At 48.2% G+C, this 20,599-nt stretch overlaps 1 protein-coding gene across 5 annotated transcripts in view; it reads left to right on the top strand.

Moving 5' to 3' along the window:
* The first annotated feature begins 13,527 nt into the window (after positions 1-13,527).
* TDRD7 (tudor domain containing 7) overlaps positions 13,528-20,599 on the top strand; it is a 47,419-nt gene continuing 40,347 nt past the window's right edge. For 3 of the 5 annotated variants that reach the window (XM_083883866.1, XM_083883869.1, XM_083883870.1), the window contains exons 1-2: positions 13,528-13,658; positions 18,206-18,426. In XM_083883866.1, coding sequence (XP_083739992.1) covers positions 18,220-18,426 — 207 coding nt within the window. In that variant the 5' untranslated portion in view covers positions 13,528-13,658; positions 18,206-18,219. Of the gene's footprint in view, positions 13,659-16,353; positions 16,935-17,786; positions 17,855-18,205; positions 18,427-20,599 lie in introns of those variants that run through there. The other 2 variants (XM_083883867.1, XM_083883868.1) reach the window with 2 other exon arrangements.

Here is a 20,599-nt window from a genome sequence, read left to right on the forward strand (position 1 = left end):
TTCCAGAGATCTGTAATTAGAATTTGATGTGAAAAATACATCTCTTCTACCCTAGATGCTTGTGGAGTAGTTATGCTTTAAATTAAAAAAGCAGAATACACTTCTGGAGAAACAAACATTCTTTATCTCAGCTGGGTACTTTTATAGGAATTCTGTTGTCTTGCTGTTTGAGATTGGGTCATGCCCTGTGAAAGGATGGCTGTGTTCTAACAGCATGATTTCATATGTTTTCATTTGTGAGATGACATCTAAGTTTGATCCCTGCAACATTCAAGCACCTCTAGAACCTTTATTTCTGTGGATAGCACAATAGCACTGTAATTGGTAGTCTTTCTGTGATGGGACCATGGTGTGTTAAGCATTTCTGGTGTTTTGAATTACTTTAATGATGATCCAGATTTTCCAAGGTATTTTTGTACAATTCCTTGCCCTGTTTGCACTCCTCTAGAAACACGACCTGGTGTTTTCAGGCTGTGGGTAACAGGCCATGCATAGCCTTGTGCTTGGCTCAGGTGAGCAGAGGTCTGGCCTGCACAACTCAAGGGCCAGACCTCATGGACATTGGCTTGGAGGGACTCACCTGCAACAAGTGTCCACTGAGCCAGGCCCAGGTGGAAACTCTGGGAAACTGTGGGTGGACAGCTCACCCCTCCTTGGAGATTAAGGTCTGCCTTCATGGCTGGGGGGGTGGTCCATCAGCTTGAGATGTCTCTGCTGCAGTAATCTTGCCTCTGGCAATGGGAAATTGGTTCTCCCTGCTCTGTTCAACAATTGACTACAGAACTGAGGCCTTGGTTATGTCACAACACCTCTGGACAAACTTACTGTTCCTTACTGGACTGCAAATCAACAAGCTCTGAAGCAGCTACAATTACATTCAAAAACCATACATGGAAAACCTCAGTTTGGAGCTACAGTTCTGGAAAAAGATGGGAAGGAAACAAAACACCTATCTTCACACAGAGAAAAGAAAAAAAAAAAACACAAAACATCCAAACCTGAAACGAATTTTACTCCTGCCCTCTTCTGGGCTGAGAGAACAGCAAGAGGAGTAGACAACTGCCAGCAGTCCCTCCCTGCCTATACAATCTGGCTAATACCGCCTTCTCATCAAGGGGAACTGGTGTCTGAGAATGAGAAAGAATGGTCCATGATAAATCCCAGCTTAACTTCAGTGTGCATTTAGCCACCAGTTAGACAATACTCTTTGAAGCACAGCTAAACAAAAACACTTTTTAGGTAAATAGTAAGTCACAAGAGAATTAAATTTAAGGGTTAATGGAATCATTTTGGACATCAAATTGATCATCAGATGACAGCTTTGGGTGACAACTGTTCACAACAAGAAAACAGATGCTTTGTAGCATCTGTGGTCCCTCCTGCTGAATAACCAAATGCTGGAACACGCAGCGGTGGTGGCATCAGCATCTTGAAAACAAATCCATGCAGAGAGAGCAGTGCCTATGCAGGTGCCCACATACAGACGAGCAGTCATGACATGAGTAATACAAATAGGTCAAACCTGTGTCTCCTCATCAACATTCACTCCTGAATGAATCTCTATCTCTCACAATTTCCCCAGACTTTTCTTTCAGCTGGAATCATACCATCTTGGTCTATCCAGCAGCTGGCTTTCAGGTTCTGGAAACCAAAAAATCCAGCCTAAAAGTCTACTAGGGAATCACAGAAAGGGAGGGAGGGAGGAACGGGAAAACCAAGAGCAACAAAATTATTATAGACAGGTTAGAGAGGTAGAACAGCCTGCACAGATGAGGCACAGTCTGCCCAGACAAGTGCTCTGACCAGAAGCCTGCTGACTCAATGCACTCAATGACTCCCTTGTAATTGGAGGCAGGGTTGGGGTCAGGGTGGGCATCAGAAAACATACACAGTGAAACTGCACACAAACAACGCCTCCATACCAGAAAATCAGGTAAGGACGAGCTCTGTCACCTTCAGGACTTCTCTCAGCCAACTCGTGCTGTTAAACAGTGATCATTTACCACAATTAGCCACCTGCACAGGCAAGCACTCGCACCTCTGCTGGAACAGTTCCCTTGAGTATGTGCCAGATAACTAGGAGGCTGCTGTCAGTCCAGTATTTCTGGGGATGCTGCTCACAACTCCAGTCATTAGCAGTGTTTTGAGGTCAGTACCTCCTGGGTCAAAGAAGCTTTCCCTACTGCAATTTACAAAGTACAAGCAGCTCAGAAGGCACAAAACATTCCCAGCAGCAAGGACATGAGGATCTTGCCAGTCCTGCTTCAAACTGGCTAAGTTGAATAAATTAATCCTGTTACATGGTCACTACACAGCCTTGCACTGAAAGTCCTGCTCCCATATCTTTCTGTCACACAGGATTGGCTTGGTGTCCTCTGATGCAGCAGCCTCCTCTACAAAACGTGGAGCAGAGCTAGTCTTCTATGACTGACTCTCAGTCTCATAAACCACAATCCTCACAGGCAAACCCCAATATCTCCCATCCAGAAAAAACTTATGGAGTCTGAGGTAACCATCTGACAGAGTCTCAGCATGTCTGCAACAAAGGTGTGGAAATGGTACTCATCTAAGGCATGCCAGAATTGAAGAGACTCCACCAGAACTGTTAAAGAAAGAAGACTGCTTCAGTTGACTGGGTGGCACATTTTTTTTCTGCACTTCAGCTTCCTAGTCTTTGGCCCCTGCCAGCACCTCCTCTTCCTAACTCCTCATCAGCCATCATAGGACTTGTCATCACTCCTGTACTAGTGCTGTCTACAATGTCATATTTGTCATATTTGCTCTCCTCCAGAAACATTTAACACCTTTTTCAGGCTTCTTTGGGCTACAAGTGAACCTCTTGAGGATTTTTTCAGTCTTTTAAAGTTTGTAAACATGGTGGTGTGTCAGCAGTGCTGGTCATAAACTTTAACCTGCATCCTGCTAAAACCTGTCCAAGATCTCAGTTGTACCTGCCTGTTAGAGGAAGCTGCTTGAGTTTCTGTTAATTATAAATAACCTTCTAGGTGTCTGCCAAGTTTTATGAGTGTTGGCACAAAAATGAAGCAGTGTCAACAAAGTACCATGCTACTAAAACAGAGACTTCAGTTCTGGCAGTTCTTTTTTAATACAAACACGGACATTTGCAGCTGGGCACAGATCGCTTCATGATTTTCCTGGCTAGTTAACTCACTGTTAAACTGGAGGTTGCTGCCCTCTTGCTTTCCTACTGAGGATAGCAAAACCCTCCCCTGACTTTGGAAAGGCTTTCAGGAACTGCCCAGGCACTACGGCTGTGGTTTGAAAATTATTTTAAGAGAAACAGTGTGCCGTAGTTATGCAAAGATATTCATGTTTTAACTATTTGGTTCATGGATTTTAAAAGTTTGTTCCATCTTTCTTTAAGTAATCCTTCTCTGAAATTATAATCAATTTGGGGAAGAAAACAAATGGCAGTATGGTGGAGTACTGAGGGCAAAGGTTTCTAAGACTGCTCTCCCAATGTTGCTGAGGACTGGTGTCACCAGCAGGTCTTGCTGGGTCTCGTTGGGCAGTGAGGTGGTCCAGCCCACGAAGCAGTAGCAGCATTGCTGGGAGGAGCAGCAGAAAGGTGTGGGGTGCTGCTCTGCAGGTGCCATTCCCCTCTAGAAGTGGGCAGGTGCTGGGGAAGCATTGGCAAGCTGTGTCCTGGGGGTGGCCTACCACAGGAAGGGCACAAGGGACCTAGGCCCTTGTGCGGGACAAGTTGGAGGGGAAGTTTGGCTCTCTGAAATTTGCCTGCAAAGGGACACAGGGCAGCCAAAGGGCATGGCCCAGCAGCCAGTCTCAGTGTTGCTTGGCTTGAGGTGAGCTGGGGTGTGCTGGTTTCTACCAGGATAGAGTGAGTTTTCTTCACAGTGGCTAGAATAGGGCTGAGTTTTGGGTTTGTGCTGCATGCAGGGTTGATAACATAGAGATGTTTTAGTTATTCTTGAGCATGGCTTACACAGAGGCAAGGCCTTTTCTGGCCTGTAGTACTGCCACTCTGGGGAGGAAGTTGGAGGTACATTGGAGGTTGAACTGGACAAAGGGATATTCCACACCATTTGACATCCTGCTCAGTATTTAAAGCTGGGCACAAGAAGGAGGAAGGAGGGGACATTTGGAGTGACAGCATTTGTGTCCCCAAGTCACCGTGAGGTGGGAGGGAGCCTCTGAAGATGGCTGAAGAGCTGCCTGCCCATGGGAAGTGATGAATGAATTCTTTGGAGTTTTTTTGCTTATGTCCTTTTTATATTTGCTGTTGCTTTCCATATTATTTAAACCTTATTATTCTGGTTCTCTCCCCACTGGTGAGGCAGTGACTGAATGGCTGTGTGTGATGCCTGGTGGCCAGATGGGATTAAATCAAGACAAGGAGGAACAATGTTTTACACAGCCAGGGGGAAGGCCATGACATTTGACAGCATGGGGACCAAGCCGCAGCATTCAGCACATGAGATTCAGGCAGGTGAGCGGGGCAGATGTGCCTGTTTTCTGTGGCTCTTCCAGAAAGAGCAGGCACCACAGCAGGATTAAGCTGTTGTGCTGCTCTGGGCCACTTCACAGCTACGCCGCCGTGGAAGTGGCATGCCACTGCCATTTCCATTCAACACCAGGCTGACTTCCAGACTTCCAACCCAGCCTGGGCTGGAGTCCTCCCCCTGCAGAGGATTACCACCACAATCACAGCTCCAGCAGACTTAGCACAGCCACAATGAGCAACAGCAAACACTTTCTCACCACCGTCAGCTGATGGCCCAGGGCAGCTGAAAACAACACAGAAAGAAATGATGGGGCAGCAGCTGACTAAGCCACCTGGATTAGAGAGGCTCAAATGGGCCTGGAAAAGCAGCATGTACCGCTAACCCAGCAGAACTGCAGCTCCAGCTCTCATCTCACTTCACCCAAACATGATCAGGTGGCTGCTGGCTCCAAGCAGCTAAGAAGGTGCACAAACACTGACACTGCAACACAGAAGTCAGGCAAGAGGGAAAGAGCAGCCACCTGCATCACCCTCAATACACACATCACCTGTCAGGGTAGCTATGGCAGCATCCAAAAAGGTAAAGGGTTGTCTGTCTCTGTCCTGGTGTACAGACCCACAGACCAGCTGTGGGTCTCTGCACTATAGAACTGTGGCTTGCATCCAGGGATTCACAAACCACAATCTCCACCACCACACTGTAAAGAGACCCATCTGCCCATACAGCCTTGGAACAGCCATGCACCTGGAAGATGCCACAACAGATTAGATCTCAGGTGAAAGACACAGGGTTCACTTTGCAAAACTGCACACTTGATACTCTGCAAACCTCAGCTCTGCCTTTAAGGTGGTGGTACAGCCTGAAAAATGGCCCTTAATGGGGCCAGCACTGTTGTGTTGCTACCCATGGCCCTCAGCAAACATCAGAGATTATCATTTTGCACAGAGCAGGGCAAGAGAAATTCAGGGACTTCGCCACCATTTCTGAAATTTAGCAAACAGCAACTCCAAAAAGGATCTCCTCTCACTACCAAGACAGGGCAGTCAAAGCAGAAAACCAACAAAAGCAAGAGATTGCTAAGCAGCAACAGCTTGTTCCAGGGATCTTCTCAAGTCTCCCAGGGCGACGCAAATAGCCCAGGAAATCATGGGCAATGGATGATGACACTAGAAACCAGGCAGTTCCTCCAGCAGTGCTCTCCAGCTCATCCTTCTCCCTCCTCTTCCCCTCCTCTGCTGCACACCCAGCACCTTTGCTGGGTTGGCTCAACACAGAGCCACTGCAGAGATGGCCTGTCCTTCTGAGGGACAGCTCTCCTACCCCAGGAGCTCCTGCTTAAAAATCAGACAGTGTCCCTGCTGTACAGTCAGTACTGATAAAAATAGCAATCCTGCAGTGTCAGAGCTTGAACAGGCAGTTTTGTCTGTGCTTCAATTTAAACAGGCACAAGGCATATATGCAATATGACCACACAAAGGCAAAGAATCCCTTCTTCTTCCACCATGTTCCAAAGGGGTATACAAAACATTCAAAAGCAGTCCCAGCTGTGACCAGCCAATGCCAATTCACAACTACGCTTACCAGCTCACCAGCTGGTCATTATGTGCCCAGACCAGAGTCCTTTAGTATGTATTTCCATGGATGGATTGGAATTGACCTTGAGAAATCTGACACTAGCATTTGCCTGAAAATCACCTCAGAGCATGGGCAGGAAGAGGATGGGTGTGTGAACATGAAGCTCAACCTCCAACAAAAAGATGTTGGAGACCACAGCAGTCTGCCATGCAGCCGTTTTGCCTTGCTCAGCAGCTCTGCCTCTATCCAACCCAACCCAGCCACATGCACCAGGAGATTCTCAGAAAAATACAAAGAATCATCCCTATTATTCAAAACTAAAGGCCCTACCAGACATTTATAACCATCATTCTGCTCCTCTGAGCCCCTAATCGTGGTGTGAGCTGAAAAGGTCTGCAACACTCCAATTCTCATAATGATCCACTTACCTTTTCCTCAGGAGTTCTGCTCCTTATGGACCTTGCAGTAACTGTTGTCCAACAGGACAGACTTCATTGCATGCTGAGTCTCCTGAGTTTCATCTACAAAAGTGACTTAGGTATAAAGAATGACATGCAGACTTTTGGAGGAGCCTCTTCATGTCTTTTCCTCATTGTGCCCAGGCATGTGATCCTCTGACACAGGGATTTTGTTCTGGCCTTCTGATTTTCTCACTCAAGTCTGGCAGGGCCATGGGAGACCCAGAGCCTGCCCCAGGGATGTGCACTGCATGACCATCCCACCGGGCTCTGCCCAGGCACGGAGCCTTCTCAGCCTGGATTGAGGGACAGACCTCTTCCAGGGACATCACACGGTGCTTGCTGAGGCCAGCCTGGCAGTCACCTCACACAGCTCCACAGGCCTCGGGCACATCCCAGTGCTCTGTGACACTTCTTGGTTGCTCCCCTGAAGCATTAATTTAGAAGAAATAAGGACTTTAGCTAAACTAGATATTGCTGAGGTAAGATAGATGAGGTTCTCTTTTGTTAACAAAAGTTAGATTTAAGGAACTGATAAATCATGAAGCCTGTCAAACTATGTTTGTGCATTCTGACTAATCAATAGACTCCAAGAATACAATACAATCATAAATCAAACAGTCCTGGAAAAACGGGATTCAGCTGTCACGCAACACTAAAAGGTTAAAAAGTCAAAGCGAGGAAGACCATCTTACTTCATCATTTTGGGACCCTGCCCCATAAAAAGGACCACTGATCCATTTCAAAGAACAAACTACGCATGCTTGATGGCTTTTTGGCTAATTACCATACGAAGCGGGGAATGGGATGTACCAGAGTTATGAATATGCATTTGTGGTTTGTGTATTCAATACTCCTGTACATAAAAGACCCTGTGATGATCTGTAAATTGCGGTGTGTATTTGGGAGCCATCCCACATGCTGCCCGGCATCGTAATAAACATACACTTTCTAACTTTAAACTGTTAGAGAGTCTTCGTATGTCATAGTTGGATATTGGTATTAGATCAATATCCATAGTTTTTTAATAAATCGACCCGAACAGCTCAGGGCTTTTTCAGCAGCCACGCAAAGTGGAATGCCTGAACCTGCCTTTTATCTTTGTGCAATGCATTTCATTCACATCTACAGACTCATTCCATCGGCTCTAAAGAAAGACTGTTTTATCTACCTCACGCTTAGGATTTTACCATTACAAATGTCTCATTTATATACCTCTAGAAATGTATATCATTAGCATATCTAAGCATAAATCTACTGATTCACTCCTTCATACTGACATCTCTAACTATCTACATAACCTAGGCATGTGCTGCATATAAATATTTTGCTATCTGAGTACTTCCTGGTACAACGAAGCAGGAGCTGCAAACACTGGACAAAATGGCAGCTCCCTCCCACAAAATGGTGGCAGAAAACTTCCAGCCAGGGCTCTGGCCTCAGAAGTCTGGGCAGCGCGGGAGGCGGCTTCCAAGCGGGAGCCAGCACTACCTAAAGCCCTCCCAGCCCCTCGACTCACAGGCCTGCACACACTTGGGCCTTCTCCAGAAGCACCCAGCTACGCCCACGGAACACTGGGGAGCGCCAGGCCCAAGTGCTGCAGGGCAGGCTCTGCGCTCCCAGCTGGGCAGCTCCTCCCGGGCGCCCGCTCAACGCAGGGATGCTCCTGCCACAGGAACCTCCCTGCCACGGCCACCGTGGATCAAAGCCGCACGGAGCTCTCGCACAACCCGGCAACAACCCCGCTCTCAAAGTGCATACTGCACGCAGGCTCCATCCGGCACTGAGCACGGCACACTGGTGCACCTCAAACGCCTCCTCTTCACCCCCCAGCAACTAATGTGACCCGTGAGCAGAGCCGGTGCCTCGGGTAAAGGCCACCTCACTCTCCTCAGGATGCTCCAGCCCCAGGCACAACACCAGAGTGCCCCTCCTCCACCACACCAAGGCCAAACACTGCTGCCTACACACCTGCCCGAGGCACTCTCAAATCTGCACTGCTGCCACAAGGGACCCCGTGAAAGGCTGCTCTGCACCGCTCTCCGCAGAAAAGACCCATCGCTGTGGCCTTCCTGGGGAAGTCACCCTGGGCAACAACACACCAAGTCCAAAAGGAAGAGAAATCCCAACCCTCAGCACATTTCAGACGCCACAACACACACTTCAGTCTCTCCCTTCCTGCAGCCAACTTCACAATGGTCCAGCTCCACGGCCAGGCAAGGAGGCACAGCATCAAGTCCTTTTCTGCACCGCTCCTTGAACAGTTTCATTTCATGCACACACAGCACTCCACTAACCCAACCGTACCTCTTGCTCTGCACACTCAGATTTGCACACAGGTACACCCATGTCCCTGCACCCACACAGACAGCACAGCCAACACCTGTCTTCACACACACACGGTTCCTTAACCCTGCAGTTTCCACCCTCGCTGCTCCAGCGGCTCTCACTGACTGATCCTGCAACACCTCCCTCAGCAACAGCTGCCCTCAGGCTGCCCTCTGCTTAACACAGACACTGCCCACGACGAGGAGCACATGCTGAACCTGCACATCTCCACACAGCAATGGGCAAATCTACACTGGACACTTGCATCCTTCTCCCATCCTTTCAGAGACTTTGCAGCTGGTGCACTGAGCTTCAAAGAGTCAGAAGACGTGATTGCCACCTGCCAGAAGAAAAAGACACACGAGTTTCATATCTCCTTTGGACCCACTGATTTTCAAATAACATCATGCACCAGAGAAAGGAAATGCAGAATCTCATCTTGGATTTAAAACCTTGGAATTAAAAAGCATTCAAGGTCTTCTCCTATGTGTGCCTGCCCATCATCCTATCCTGAGGTTGTCAGGGGTTCTCATGGTTGTTGCAGCACCAAAGGAAATGAGGGGAATTGCCCCACACTGCCACTTGCAGCAGTTTTGGATACCTGCCTGGCAGGTGCAGGTTTTAGTCCTATGCAGTCCAACGAACCATAACCTCAGTGTACTTGGGGCACTGTGAGAAGAAGTTGCTCTCACAGCTGTGTCATGTGCCTTTCTCACAGCACAAAATTCCAATGCGACCTGTTACTGGTGGTATATCTGATTACCAAGCTACATGAGGTCTTCATTGTAAAACTCATTTTGTCTGGAATTTTGTCTCAGTCCTGGAAATGCAAGCCTGCAGGGGATTGTGCCCTGGGTGAACATGTCCATTCACCTGCCCAGACTGGCAGAGGGCCAACAGCAGCCTTTGCAAACCAAATCCTGAATTAAACCTTTGTGCACTTGCTGGAAATTACAGAACTTTAAATTTTTTTTCATGTAAATTTGGTCAGGAATTTGTTTGCCTTTGCCCGGGGGGGTGGGGGGGAATTGAAGTTTCTCTTCAAAAGATCCTTTTCACCAGGCATGGCTCTATGGTCTTAACATCTACAGATTCTGTGTAGCCAGAAGAGACACAGGAGATAAACCATTAACAAAGCATTAACAACTATTAACAAACATTAATGAACATTACTACTTCTAGTGCAGATGGAGACACCTGGACTGGGAAAAGATTGTTAAGAGAACTGAAGAATGAAGATGCAATTAGCATCAAAGGTGATCAATAATCAAGAGGAAATAGAATACTAAGAATTGTGTAATTTAATACCAATACCAATGAATACGAATTTCTTTGGGGTTTAATGTATAAATATGTGAAAAGTCTGGTAAAAACCATATGTGATGGAATAATTTTCCCTGCACAATCCAGGCATGTGTGGATGAAATAATTCTGTTGCACATGCTGGTCAGAAAAACATCTTGTGCGGAATAAAGTAATGCCTTGATTCTCTAACACTGAAATCATGTTGCTGGAGAGTTTCTGTTTTCCCGCAGTTTCTGTGACACCTTCTCTTTACACTTCATGACTGTATTTCTCTATGCTTCTTGCTTTTCAGTCTTCACAGCTGGCCCCTATTTATTTCATGACATCATTGTGTTAATGCTGCAAATATCTCATTTGACATAGAACAAGAATGTCCAACAACTATCTATACAAAATTATGGCCACATTAGACAAAGAGAAGTAAAAACAAAACAAAACAAAACAAAACAAACCCACAAAAAACACCCCCCCAACAAAAACAAACACAAACAAACAAACAAAAAAACCACCACCAAAAGACCCCACACACACCCACCTGCTTTTCAAGGCCCAGGATAATGTTCTGGACAGTGGCATAGGTACTATTTACAAGTCCTTGGGCTGCTGGCTGTGAAGCTTGCTCTGTACAAACTTCTCTTGGCCTATAACCTTGTTTTACTTATTTTAGCTATGACAGTTAGATTTAGCAGAATTAAGCACAAAATTGTCAGCAAACTCTGAATAAAGAACCTTTAAAGAGTGCTCCAGCCCCAAGTTGGTTGCAACACACACACTCCCTCCTAGCAGTTAAAGGCAGTGTTGTAACAATATGCATAATCTAGAGGCCACTTACGAGATTCACAACTGTATTGTGCTTCTGAAATATACTGGAAATGCTAGAGTCTGCAAAATTTAATATGCATTTTTACTGTAACTGCCGTATTGTCCTACTGAATGGAAAGCCCTCGTAAATGAAATAGCCTCAAATGAGTAAACTTTGTATTAAACATTGGATCCTCCATGTGTAGATTTTCTAAAAATGCTTTGTCAGGGGATACTGGACTCTGGTGGCAAGCAGTCTCCGGAGGCCGCAGCAGTCATAGCAGATGTTGGTACTCACCATTGGGAGCCCCTTGCAAGCACACCCCTGTGAGGTTCAGCAGCTCCACCTCCGCCCTGGCACGTGCCCCTCTGTGGGACCAACCTCTGGCTTGGTTTTGGGAGACCTCCACTATTAAGTGACCATGCCGCTTGGCCTGGTGCTGCTTCCAGACTGGCTCTCAGAAGTGACCATCTACAGAGAGGAATGCTGCTGCAGGCAACATGCAGGGTCCCTTGATACAGGATGTTGAGGGACTCTCCATCCCTAGTAACCACTTGCCTGGGGAACAAATCAGTCATGTGCTTGGAATACTGGAGAACACAGTGAAAGCTGAACCTGTGGGTCTACAGCTTTCAAGTACGTGGCACTGCCCGAGGTGCTTATGCAGATGCATACCACCTGGAGATTGGCAGCAACCTGGATATGGGCCAGGCAAGCATGGCCCTCCTAAGAAGGGCTGCAGGCCCAAGGCAGTGCAGGCAGGCACTCACCAACACCTCCTTATGGCAAATAGGTATGATTTGTGCTGACAAAATTGAAACAGTAATCAATATTTTAGAAAAATATAATAGTAGTTAAATGTAATACCAAGGAGGAGAGGGAGGGGTGTCCCCCCCTTCTCTGCAGATGTGCAAGTGAAGAGTAGAAAAACGGGAATAAACTGAGATAAGAATAGCTAAAATTATCTGGGAGACGGGAGATTTGGGGGAACTCCAGGAAATCTGCTAATTATATAAAATTTATGGCCTTAATGTTCAAATTTGGTATTCACTGACATTATACAGGCTTAATGTGCATGTGTAATCAAAGAGGTTACTGGGAGGACAAGCAAGGAAGATGATGAGCCTTAGTCCCTACGACCCTCAAAGGTGGGGAGACCCCCTAAAAAGGGGATGATGGAGCATTTGTAGTAAAAGCGGTGATGGGCGGAAATGAGGGCAGTAACGTAGATCTTACGAATCGAAAATGGGATGGGATGGGATGGGGGGTGACACACACTATAAAAGGGGTCAAACAGATTATTTTGCATTGTATGCGAGGCAGGACAAGTCCTGCTCCGTATCCCACGGCCCATTTGCTTATGTATTATTTTTAGAACCAATATATTATTTTTAGAACCAATATATTACTTACTATTATCAAATTATTGTAACTTTTAAACTGCTCAAATTAAAATTGCTGCTACATTGAATTTTGTTTGGGGTTTTTTTTTGGATTGGATAATTAGGCAGCAAATACACTTATAACATCCTTGATGGAACATGCATCTGTGGAGTGGTTTTTGTACAAGGTGACAAGAGAGACCACCACCTGCAGAACTAAATTCAGTGGCTTTTGGTACTCTGAAACTGAGGCATTTAAATAAATTAATTAAAGATCTGCAGGAGTACTGCATACAATTCTGGTGCCCCTAACCTAAGAAGGACATGGAACTATTGGAATAAGTCCAGAGGAGGTTCACAAAGCTGCTGAAAAGACTGGAGCACCGTCCCTATGAAGACAGGCTGAGAAAGCTGGGGGCTTTTCAACCTGGAGAAGACAAAGATATGTGAGATGTCATTGCAACCGGTATCTGAAGGGTTATATAGGGAAGCCAAAAAGGCACTGTCAGGAACTCTAGTGGCAGGACAAGGATAATCAAGTACAAATTAAAAGAGAGGAAAATTAGGTCAGGCATTAATAGGAAACTCTTTGCTGTGAAGGTGGTGAGAGACTAGGACAGACTGGATGCCCCAACCCTGGCAGTGTCCAAGGCCAGACGGATTAGGCCTTCAGCAACTTGATCTGGTGGGAGGTGTCCCTGCCCATGGCAGGGCAGCTTGGGACTAGACACTCATTGAGACCCTTTCCAACCCCTTAACATTCTTGATTCTCTGCTGAAAAGGAGCACGGAGCTGTTATTCCTTAGTCAGTCCCTCTAGAAAGCGAGGGTCTTTGGCTGCTGTCTTGTGACAGGACTGAGATTTCACCAGTTGCGTGGGGAGACGACACGGCGCCCAGAGGCGGGCGGGCGGGCGCGGCCCAGGGGCAGCCCCACCGAGGGCGGCGCGGCGGTACCCGGCTGCCCCGGCCCGAGGCACACGTGGCCCTTCCCCGGGGCGGCAGGACAAGGCGGCACGGTGACACCCGGCCCCCACGTGGCCCTGCCCCGGGGCGGCAGGACGGGGCGGCGCAGGCGCCCGGGGCCGGGCCCGGGGCGGGCGGGGCGGAGGCGGCGGGCGGGCCGGGCCTCACCGCGGCGGGCGGTGGCGCCGGGAGCGGCCGCGCAGCCCCTCAGTCCCCGGGCCCGCGCAGGGAGGCGGTGGCTCCATCAAGCTCCGGCCCGGCCCACGGCGGCTGCGGCAGCAACACGGGAAGAGGTTTTGGCCGGTTCCTGAAAGCCCCGGGTGGAGGAAGTGGAAAGGAGCAAGCGGAGGCCCGCCGGGCGTAAGTGCTCCCGGTCTGAGGGAAAGAGGCGGCGCGGAGGGACGGGCTCTGCCGGCCCGCGGGGGGCTGCTCCTCCCCAGGCTCTGCGCGGTGACAGTGTCTCGTCTTCAGCGGGTTAGTGGATGCTCTCCACCTTCGGAGTCACTCGGGGGAGTGTTTGCATTCTGCGAAAAGCGAGGCTACCGGGGAGCGCATTCCTCCCTGCGGGAGAGCTGTCCGCATTTCCTCTTTTCCTTAGCCCGGCTAATGATCCGCAGCGCGGCTCATGCGTTCTGATCATTCCCATAAAGTTTGGGTTCAGATGCTGGCAGAGGTGGTTTGAGCGATGGGCGCTGACTTGGTGATGATGAGGCGGTTCGGACTCTGTTTCCAGGGAAGTGTCCTGCTGTCTGGAGGCAGTGAACCGCCGGGAAAATGTCTTCACGGCTGAATGACCTAATGTTAAAGCAGCTTAACTCAAAAACGATTTTTAAAAAGCTTCGGAAGCTACTCTGAGCTGTGTAGCTTTCTGTTAATGTATGGGTGTGGTCACAATTACTGCCTTGCAAGTCTTCTGCGTAATTGCTGACTGTAGGAATGGGAAGATTGTAAGGTGTGGGTTGAGACTGGATTCAGTTTAACCTTTGTACCCTAGTATCTGTCACCCCGTTTAACTTGCCCTTGTGACTACTCCTTACAATATAGTTTAGGGGGATAGACTTTACAATATGCCGTTTGCTGTTTCCTATACCATAAGACTGTTGCATTGGTATACAACTAATATATGTGCCCAGTGTTGACATGATGTATAACCAATGCCTGACACTGGTATGATGACATTCCTCCATGATCCTCCGGGTTTTTTTAAGTGAAGTTTTTTCTTTTGAATCAACTTTTGAAACTGCCATTCTAGGTTATTTTAAATTTTCTTCATAAATCCTTAGATGTAGCACATATACTGTTAATTTCACCTGAGCAGGAAGATAAACTCAGGAGGTTTAGGCAAGAGAACTTTCAAGAGCCATGTTAACCAAATAAGAAACTGTCTCTTATTTAAGAGACAGTAGAGAAAAATGCCACAAAAAAAGTTTCTCATCAGCTTTTCCATGTCTCCTGAATGAATGTGGCTTGAAAAACAGTTGTAGACAGAACTGCATTTTATGTTCTAGTTCTCAATGATGGAGTGTTTGGGATTGTTTTATATTGTTACGACTTCACACCATATACACCTTTCTCTGGTGCATGATGTTATTTGAAAATCAGTGGGACCAAAGGAGATATGAAACTCGTGTGTCTTTTTCTTCTGGCAGGTGGCAATCACGTCTTCTGACTCTTTGAAGCTCAGTGCACCAGCTGCAAAGTCTCTGAAAGGATGGGAGAAGGATGCAAGTGTCCAGTGTAGATTTGCCCATTGCTGTGTGGAGATGTGCAGGTTCAGCATGTGCTCCTCGTCGTGGGCAGTGTCTGTGTTAAGCAGAGGGCAGCCTGAGGGCAGCTGTTGCTGAGGGAGGTGTTGCAGGATCAGTCAGTGAGAGCCGCTGGAGCAGCGAGGGTGGAATCTACAGGGTTAAGGAACCGTGTGTGTGTGAAGACAGGTGTTGGCTGTGCTGTCTGTGTGGGTGCAGGGACATGGGTGTACCTGTGTGCAAATCTGAGTGTGCAGAGCAAGAGGTACGGTTGGGTTAGTGGAGTGCTGTGTGTGCATGAAATGAAACTGTTCAAGGAGCGGTGCAGAAAAGGACTTGATGCTGTGCCTCCTTGCCTGGCCGTGGAGCTGGACCATTGTGAAGTTGGCTGCAGGAAGGGAGAGACTGAAGTGTGTGTTGTGGCGTCTGAAATGTGCTGAGGGTTGGGATTTCTCTTCCTTTTGGACTTGGTGTGTTGTTGCCCAGGGTGACTTCCCCAGGAAGGCCACAGCGATGGGTCTTTTCTGCGGAGAGCGGTGCAGAGCAGCCTTTCACGGGGTCCCTTGTGGCAGCAGTGCAGATTTGAGAGTGCCTCGGGCAGGTGTGTAGGCAGCAGTGTTTGGCCTTGGTGTGGTGGAGGAGGGGCACTCTGGTGTTGTGCCTGGGGCTGGAGCATCCTGAGGAGAGTGAGGTGGCCTTTACCCAAGGCACCGGCTCTGCTCACGGGTCACATTAGTTGCTGGGGGGTGAAGAGGAGGCGTTTGAGGTGCACCAGTGTGCCGTGCTCAGTGCTGGATGGAGCCTGCGTGCAGTATGCACTTTGAGAGCGGGGTTGTTGCCGGGTTGTGCGAGAGCTCCGTGCGGCTTTGATCCACGGTGGCCGTGGCAGGGAGGTTCCTGTGGCAGGAGCATCCCTGCGTTGAGCGGGCGCCCGGGAGGAGCTGCCCAGCTGGGAGCGCAGAGCCTGCCCTGCAGCACTTGGGCCTGGCGCTCCCCAGTGTTCCGTGGGCGTAGCTGGGTGCTTCTGGAGAAGGCCCAAGTGTGTGCAGGCCTGTGAGTCGAGGGGCTGGGAGGGCTTTAGGTAGTGCTGGCTCCCGCTTGGAAGCCGCCTCCCGCGCTGCCCAGACTTCTGAGGCCAGAGCCCTGGCTGGAAGTTTTCTGCCACCATTTTGTGGGAGGGAGCTGCCATTTTGTCCAGTGTTTGCAGCTCCTGCTTCGTTGTACCAGGAAGTACTCAGATAGCAAAATATTTATATGCAGCACATGCCTAGGTTATGTAGATAGTTAGAGATGTCAGTATGAAGGAGTGAATCAGTAGATTTATGCTTAGATATGCTAATGATATACATTTCTAGAGGTATATAAATGAGACATTTGTAATGGTAAAATCCTAAGCGTGAGGTAGATAAAACAGTCTTTCTTTAGAGCCGATGGAATGAGTCTGTAGATGTGAATGAAATGCATTGCACAAAGATAAAAGGCAGGTTCAGGCATTCCGCTTTGCGTGGCTGCCGAAAAAGCCCTGAGCTGTTCGGGGAGCAGCCAAGAAGTGTCACAGAGCACTGGGATGTGCCCGAGGGCTGTGGAGCTGTGTGAGGTGACTGCCAGGCTGGCCTCAGCAAGCACCGTGTGATGTCCCTGGAAGAGGTCTGTCCCTCAATCCAGGCTGAGAAGGCTCCGTGCCTGGGCAGAGCCCGGTGGGACGGTCATGCAGTGCACATCCCTGGGGCAGGCTCTGGGTCTCCCATGGCCCTGCCAGACATGAGCAAGAAAGGTTGAAAAATCAGAAGGCCAGAACAAAATCCCTGTGTCAGAGGATCATGTGCCTGGGGACTTAAGTTGTGTTTTCTCTCTGAAGAGTCTGTGGAGTCGAGGCGTTGTGCACTTGTGGGTAAGATGTTGCATGCCTCAGATGCATGCTGTTTCCATGGTAGAATTGAGATGTGGGCACTGGTGCAGGTGCTGGCTCAGGGGCATGTGGAGCAGCTCTGTTCTCTGTAGAGGGACACCCTGCACCTCAGCATGTGGGTGTCTGTGGCAGGGGGTGTTGGTTGTGCTCTGTCTCACTTCCAGTGGAAATTCTAACCTTGCAGGTAGTAAGGTGTCATCAAATCACAGAATATCCTGAATTGGACGAGACCTACAGGATCATCTAAATCCATCTTCTGGCCCTGTGCATGAGACTTACTGAATCTCACCATGTGCCTTAGACCATTGTTTACACGCTTCTTGAACTCTGTCAGACCTGGTGCTGTGACCACTTCTGTGGGGAGCCTGTTCTAGTGCTCAGTCACCCTCTGGGTGAAGAACCTTCTCCTTATATTCAGTCTAAACCTTCTCTGACACAAGAGAAGGTCAAAAGAGTGTAGATATCAGTGTCTGCCACTCCTTTTCCCCTCACAAGGAAGTTGAAGACTGCAATGTGGTCTCTCCTCAGTCTTCTCTTCTCTAGACTGAAGAGACCAAGTGACCTCAGCCAGTCCTCATAGGGGTTCTCCTCATGGCCCTTCACAATCTTTGTTGCCCACCTTTGGACACTCTATTAACAGCTCAATGTCTTTCTCATACTGTGACACCCAAAACTGCCCCCAGCACTTGAGGTGAGGCTGCCCCAGAGCAGAGCAGAGCAGGACAGTCCCCTCCCTTGCCCAGCTGTGATGCTGTGCCTGATGCACCCCAGGACACAGGTGGCCCTCCCGGCTGCCAGGGCACTGCTGACTTATGTTCAACTTGCTGTTGGCAGGACACCCAGGCTACTTTCCAGAGTGCCTCTCATTCCTCAATTACACAACCAGAATTGCCCTGTCCCAGGTAACAGTTCTTCAGTACTTATCTGTGGTAGGTCAATTGCTTAGCAGCACCTCCCCCTCTTCTGGCCCTGTGGTGTCTGACAGAGCCAACCTGTGCATGATGGCTGCTGTGCTCCTTTGTCAGCACTTTTTGACAATGTCATTCCCCGTGTGTTCCATACTGTATTATGCTTGGCTTGCACAACCATGGCCCTACAACTCTACCCCGAAGTATCACTGTCTTCAGAGATGGGCCACTGAGTTGCTGCATTCTAGCTTGTTGAGGGAGGGAGCTTGAATAATAAAAGCTGGTGATTTTAACGTGTGTTCGTAAAAATGCTTTTTTCCCCTTCTTTTTTTCTTTTGGGCGCAGGGGTATAGGTGAAGATGCAGGAGCCAGAATTTGTCACGAAAGCCCTACGAGCTGTTCTTCATGCCTTTAAAAGTGGTGTACGTTTGTCAGAACTTCAAAGTGAATACAGATCCCTGACCAATGAGTTGATTCCCTTCAGGCATCTAGGATATGACACACTGGAAGGCTACTTGGAGAGTATCCCAGGAGTAGTCAGAATGGAAGAGAACAAAATGGGAGAGGTAAGAATCAGAAATGGTTTTTGTGTTTGCAGAATGTTCCTGGTTCATAGCTTTACTTCCTTTTGTGCTGTGGATTTCTGTAGAATGCATATGGTGCACTAATTCTGGGAGAGCTGGAAGCTGGGACATAAGATAATAAGTGCTCCTTATTTTCCTGCCTCTGCCCTCCATACCCAAGGTTGTGTATGCAAAAAGTGTAGAGTTGCAGGGCTTTTTCCTGGAAATGTGAATTCTGTATGGGAAGATCATTTGTGTGACTGAAGATCTGGCCCCTTTCTCAGCATTTCTGACTTTGGAGGAGATACTAGTGGCTTGTCCTGGAACCTTAAAGAAAGTTAACTTGTGTATGTTTGTGACCACCTCACACAGAGGGGTCACAGGTTGTGATGTGGGTGCAGACCCACACAGAGGACAGCAGGCAGCAGCAGGTCAGACACGGAAAGCTTCTTTATTTTTCTGACTCCATCAACTTACATACACTGTTTAGAGAAGGCCAGGATTGGCCAAAGAAGGTTACAATCTCATGACCTAATTGGTAACTTTGACTATCAATCAAGTTTTTCTCTCAGAGAAGAACTATGCCAAACACAAGACAATTTCTAAAAATATGTATAGTTTACATGAGAGTGTAAAGAATCAGTGTGAGAATCAGACTGCAAAGATTCAAACACTTGAAAGCAAGAAAATGTGTTAATCATCTCTTCTCAGTGGGGTTTAGCATTATTTTTTGCCTACAGTGAAACTCTTGGGTGCTGTTGCTTATAAGTCTGACAGTGCTTGCTTTGGACTTAGGATTCTTGTTTGTTACGGGTTGCAGTGCAGCAGGACTGCAAATATGTGCCGAGGTGAGGAAGAGCTCCTGTAAGTGAGGTACCTTGCTGCTACAGTTGCAAATGCCTCAGCTTGACAAGCCTGCAAGGGATAAAGGGTCATCACACAGATCAAGAAAGAGAAGCAGATCTTAGCAGAGGATTGGTGTGGTAGAAGAGTTGTCCCTTATTCCTTGCTCTTGCTGCACTAACCTGTGTCTCCTGGTGGCTGCCACCTTGGAAAGCAGCTTGCTAGGACCACAGACTGCCTTGCCCCAATAGTCTGGACTTCCTGGTTTGAAGTCAGAATTGTGTAGGTGTGTGACTTGCAGATAATCTACATGGCAAGCTTGAAGCCTCTCCCTTGTTGGAGCTATGTCTGGGCTCCGGAAATCTTTGTAGCCTTAGGCAGGGCAAAAAGCTAGTAGATGGTTGGCACAATGTATGGCTGTCATAGCAGGTCTAAAGAGACAGGAGGTTAAGGGTGAGCTTCTTTGTTTGCTCAGCTGGATCAAGATGGCATCTGGGAATTCAGAACTAGGTCTCTGTCATTAGCTGTGTGATGAGAATACAGTGAGAGGTATCCTGGGTTTTGTCCTGATACCTGAAAATGTGGCTGGTTTTGAGCAACAGATTCCCGTTCTGCGTATTTACATCAGAATTTGCCCTGTTACAGCAGATAAACAAGTTTGGGATTCCTTTTCTCCAAAGCCTGCATCAGCTGCAGCTACATCAGTAACAGGATTGCAGGTGCCTCAGGTCTGGGAACATTCCTGATCCTGCAATTAAATGCTTCCTTGTAGCAGTTCTGGCAGATAGCCATCTGTTTCTAACTAGGGCTTGCAGGGTGTAATCTGGTATCCTCCCATTCCCTTGAGAGCCTTGTTTATCCACTAATACGATGTGTGCTGAGAGCCTTGTGAACTCTTGGATAGCACTAAGGGCAGTGGCTTCTTTGTGGTAGCTGTTACAAGAGAGTGAAATGTGGCTTTAGGAGGTGAAAAAGGAGAAAGTGAGTATACAGGGGTCTTGAGGTACTTGAGGAGGACTCACTCTGGTTCAGAAGTGCCAGCTATGCTCTGCGTGACTGAAACAGCTGAGAGGAAGCACCTTAATGAACACCTGGGAGGCAGGAGAGGTGCAAAGACTGAACCCATGTTGCTGTTTGATGACCCTCCTGTTGCCATTGTCCATAGTGTCCCCATGGCAGACATTAAGCAGAGGGTGGCAAGATGACTATGCAGTGATGATGGCTGCTAATCTGCCTGGAGCTGCTCCCATGAGCTTTCCTGTTACAGGACCTAGGCTATATGTTATTACAAGCCTGTTCTCTTTGTTCACCTCTCTCCAGAATACTTGAGCTC

Source organism: Zosterops lateralis, assembly GCF_965231275.1.
Source record: "Zosterops lateralis genome assembly, chromosome: Z".
Lineage (NCBI taxonomy): Eukaryota > Metazoa > Chordata > Aves > Passeriformes > Zosteropidae > Zosterops > Zosterops lateralis.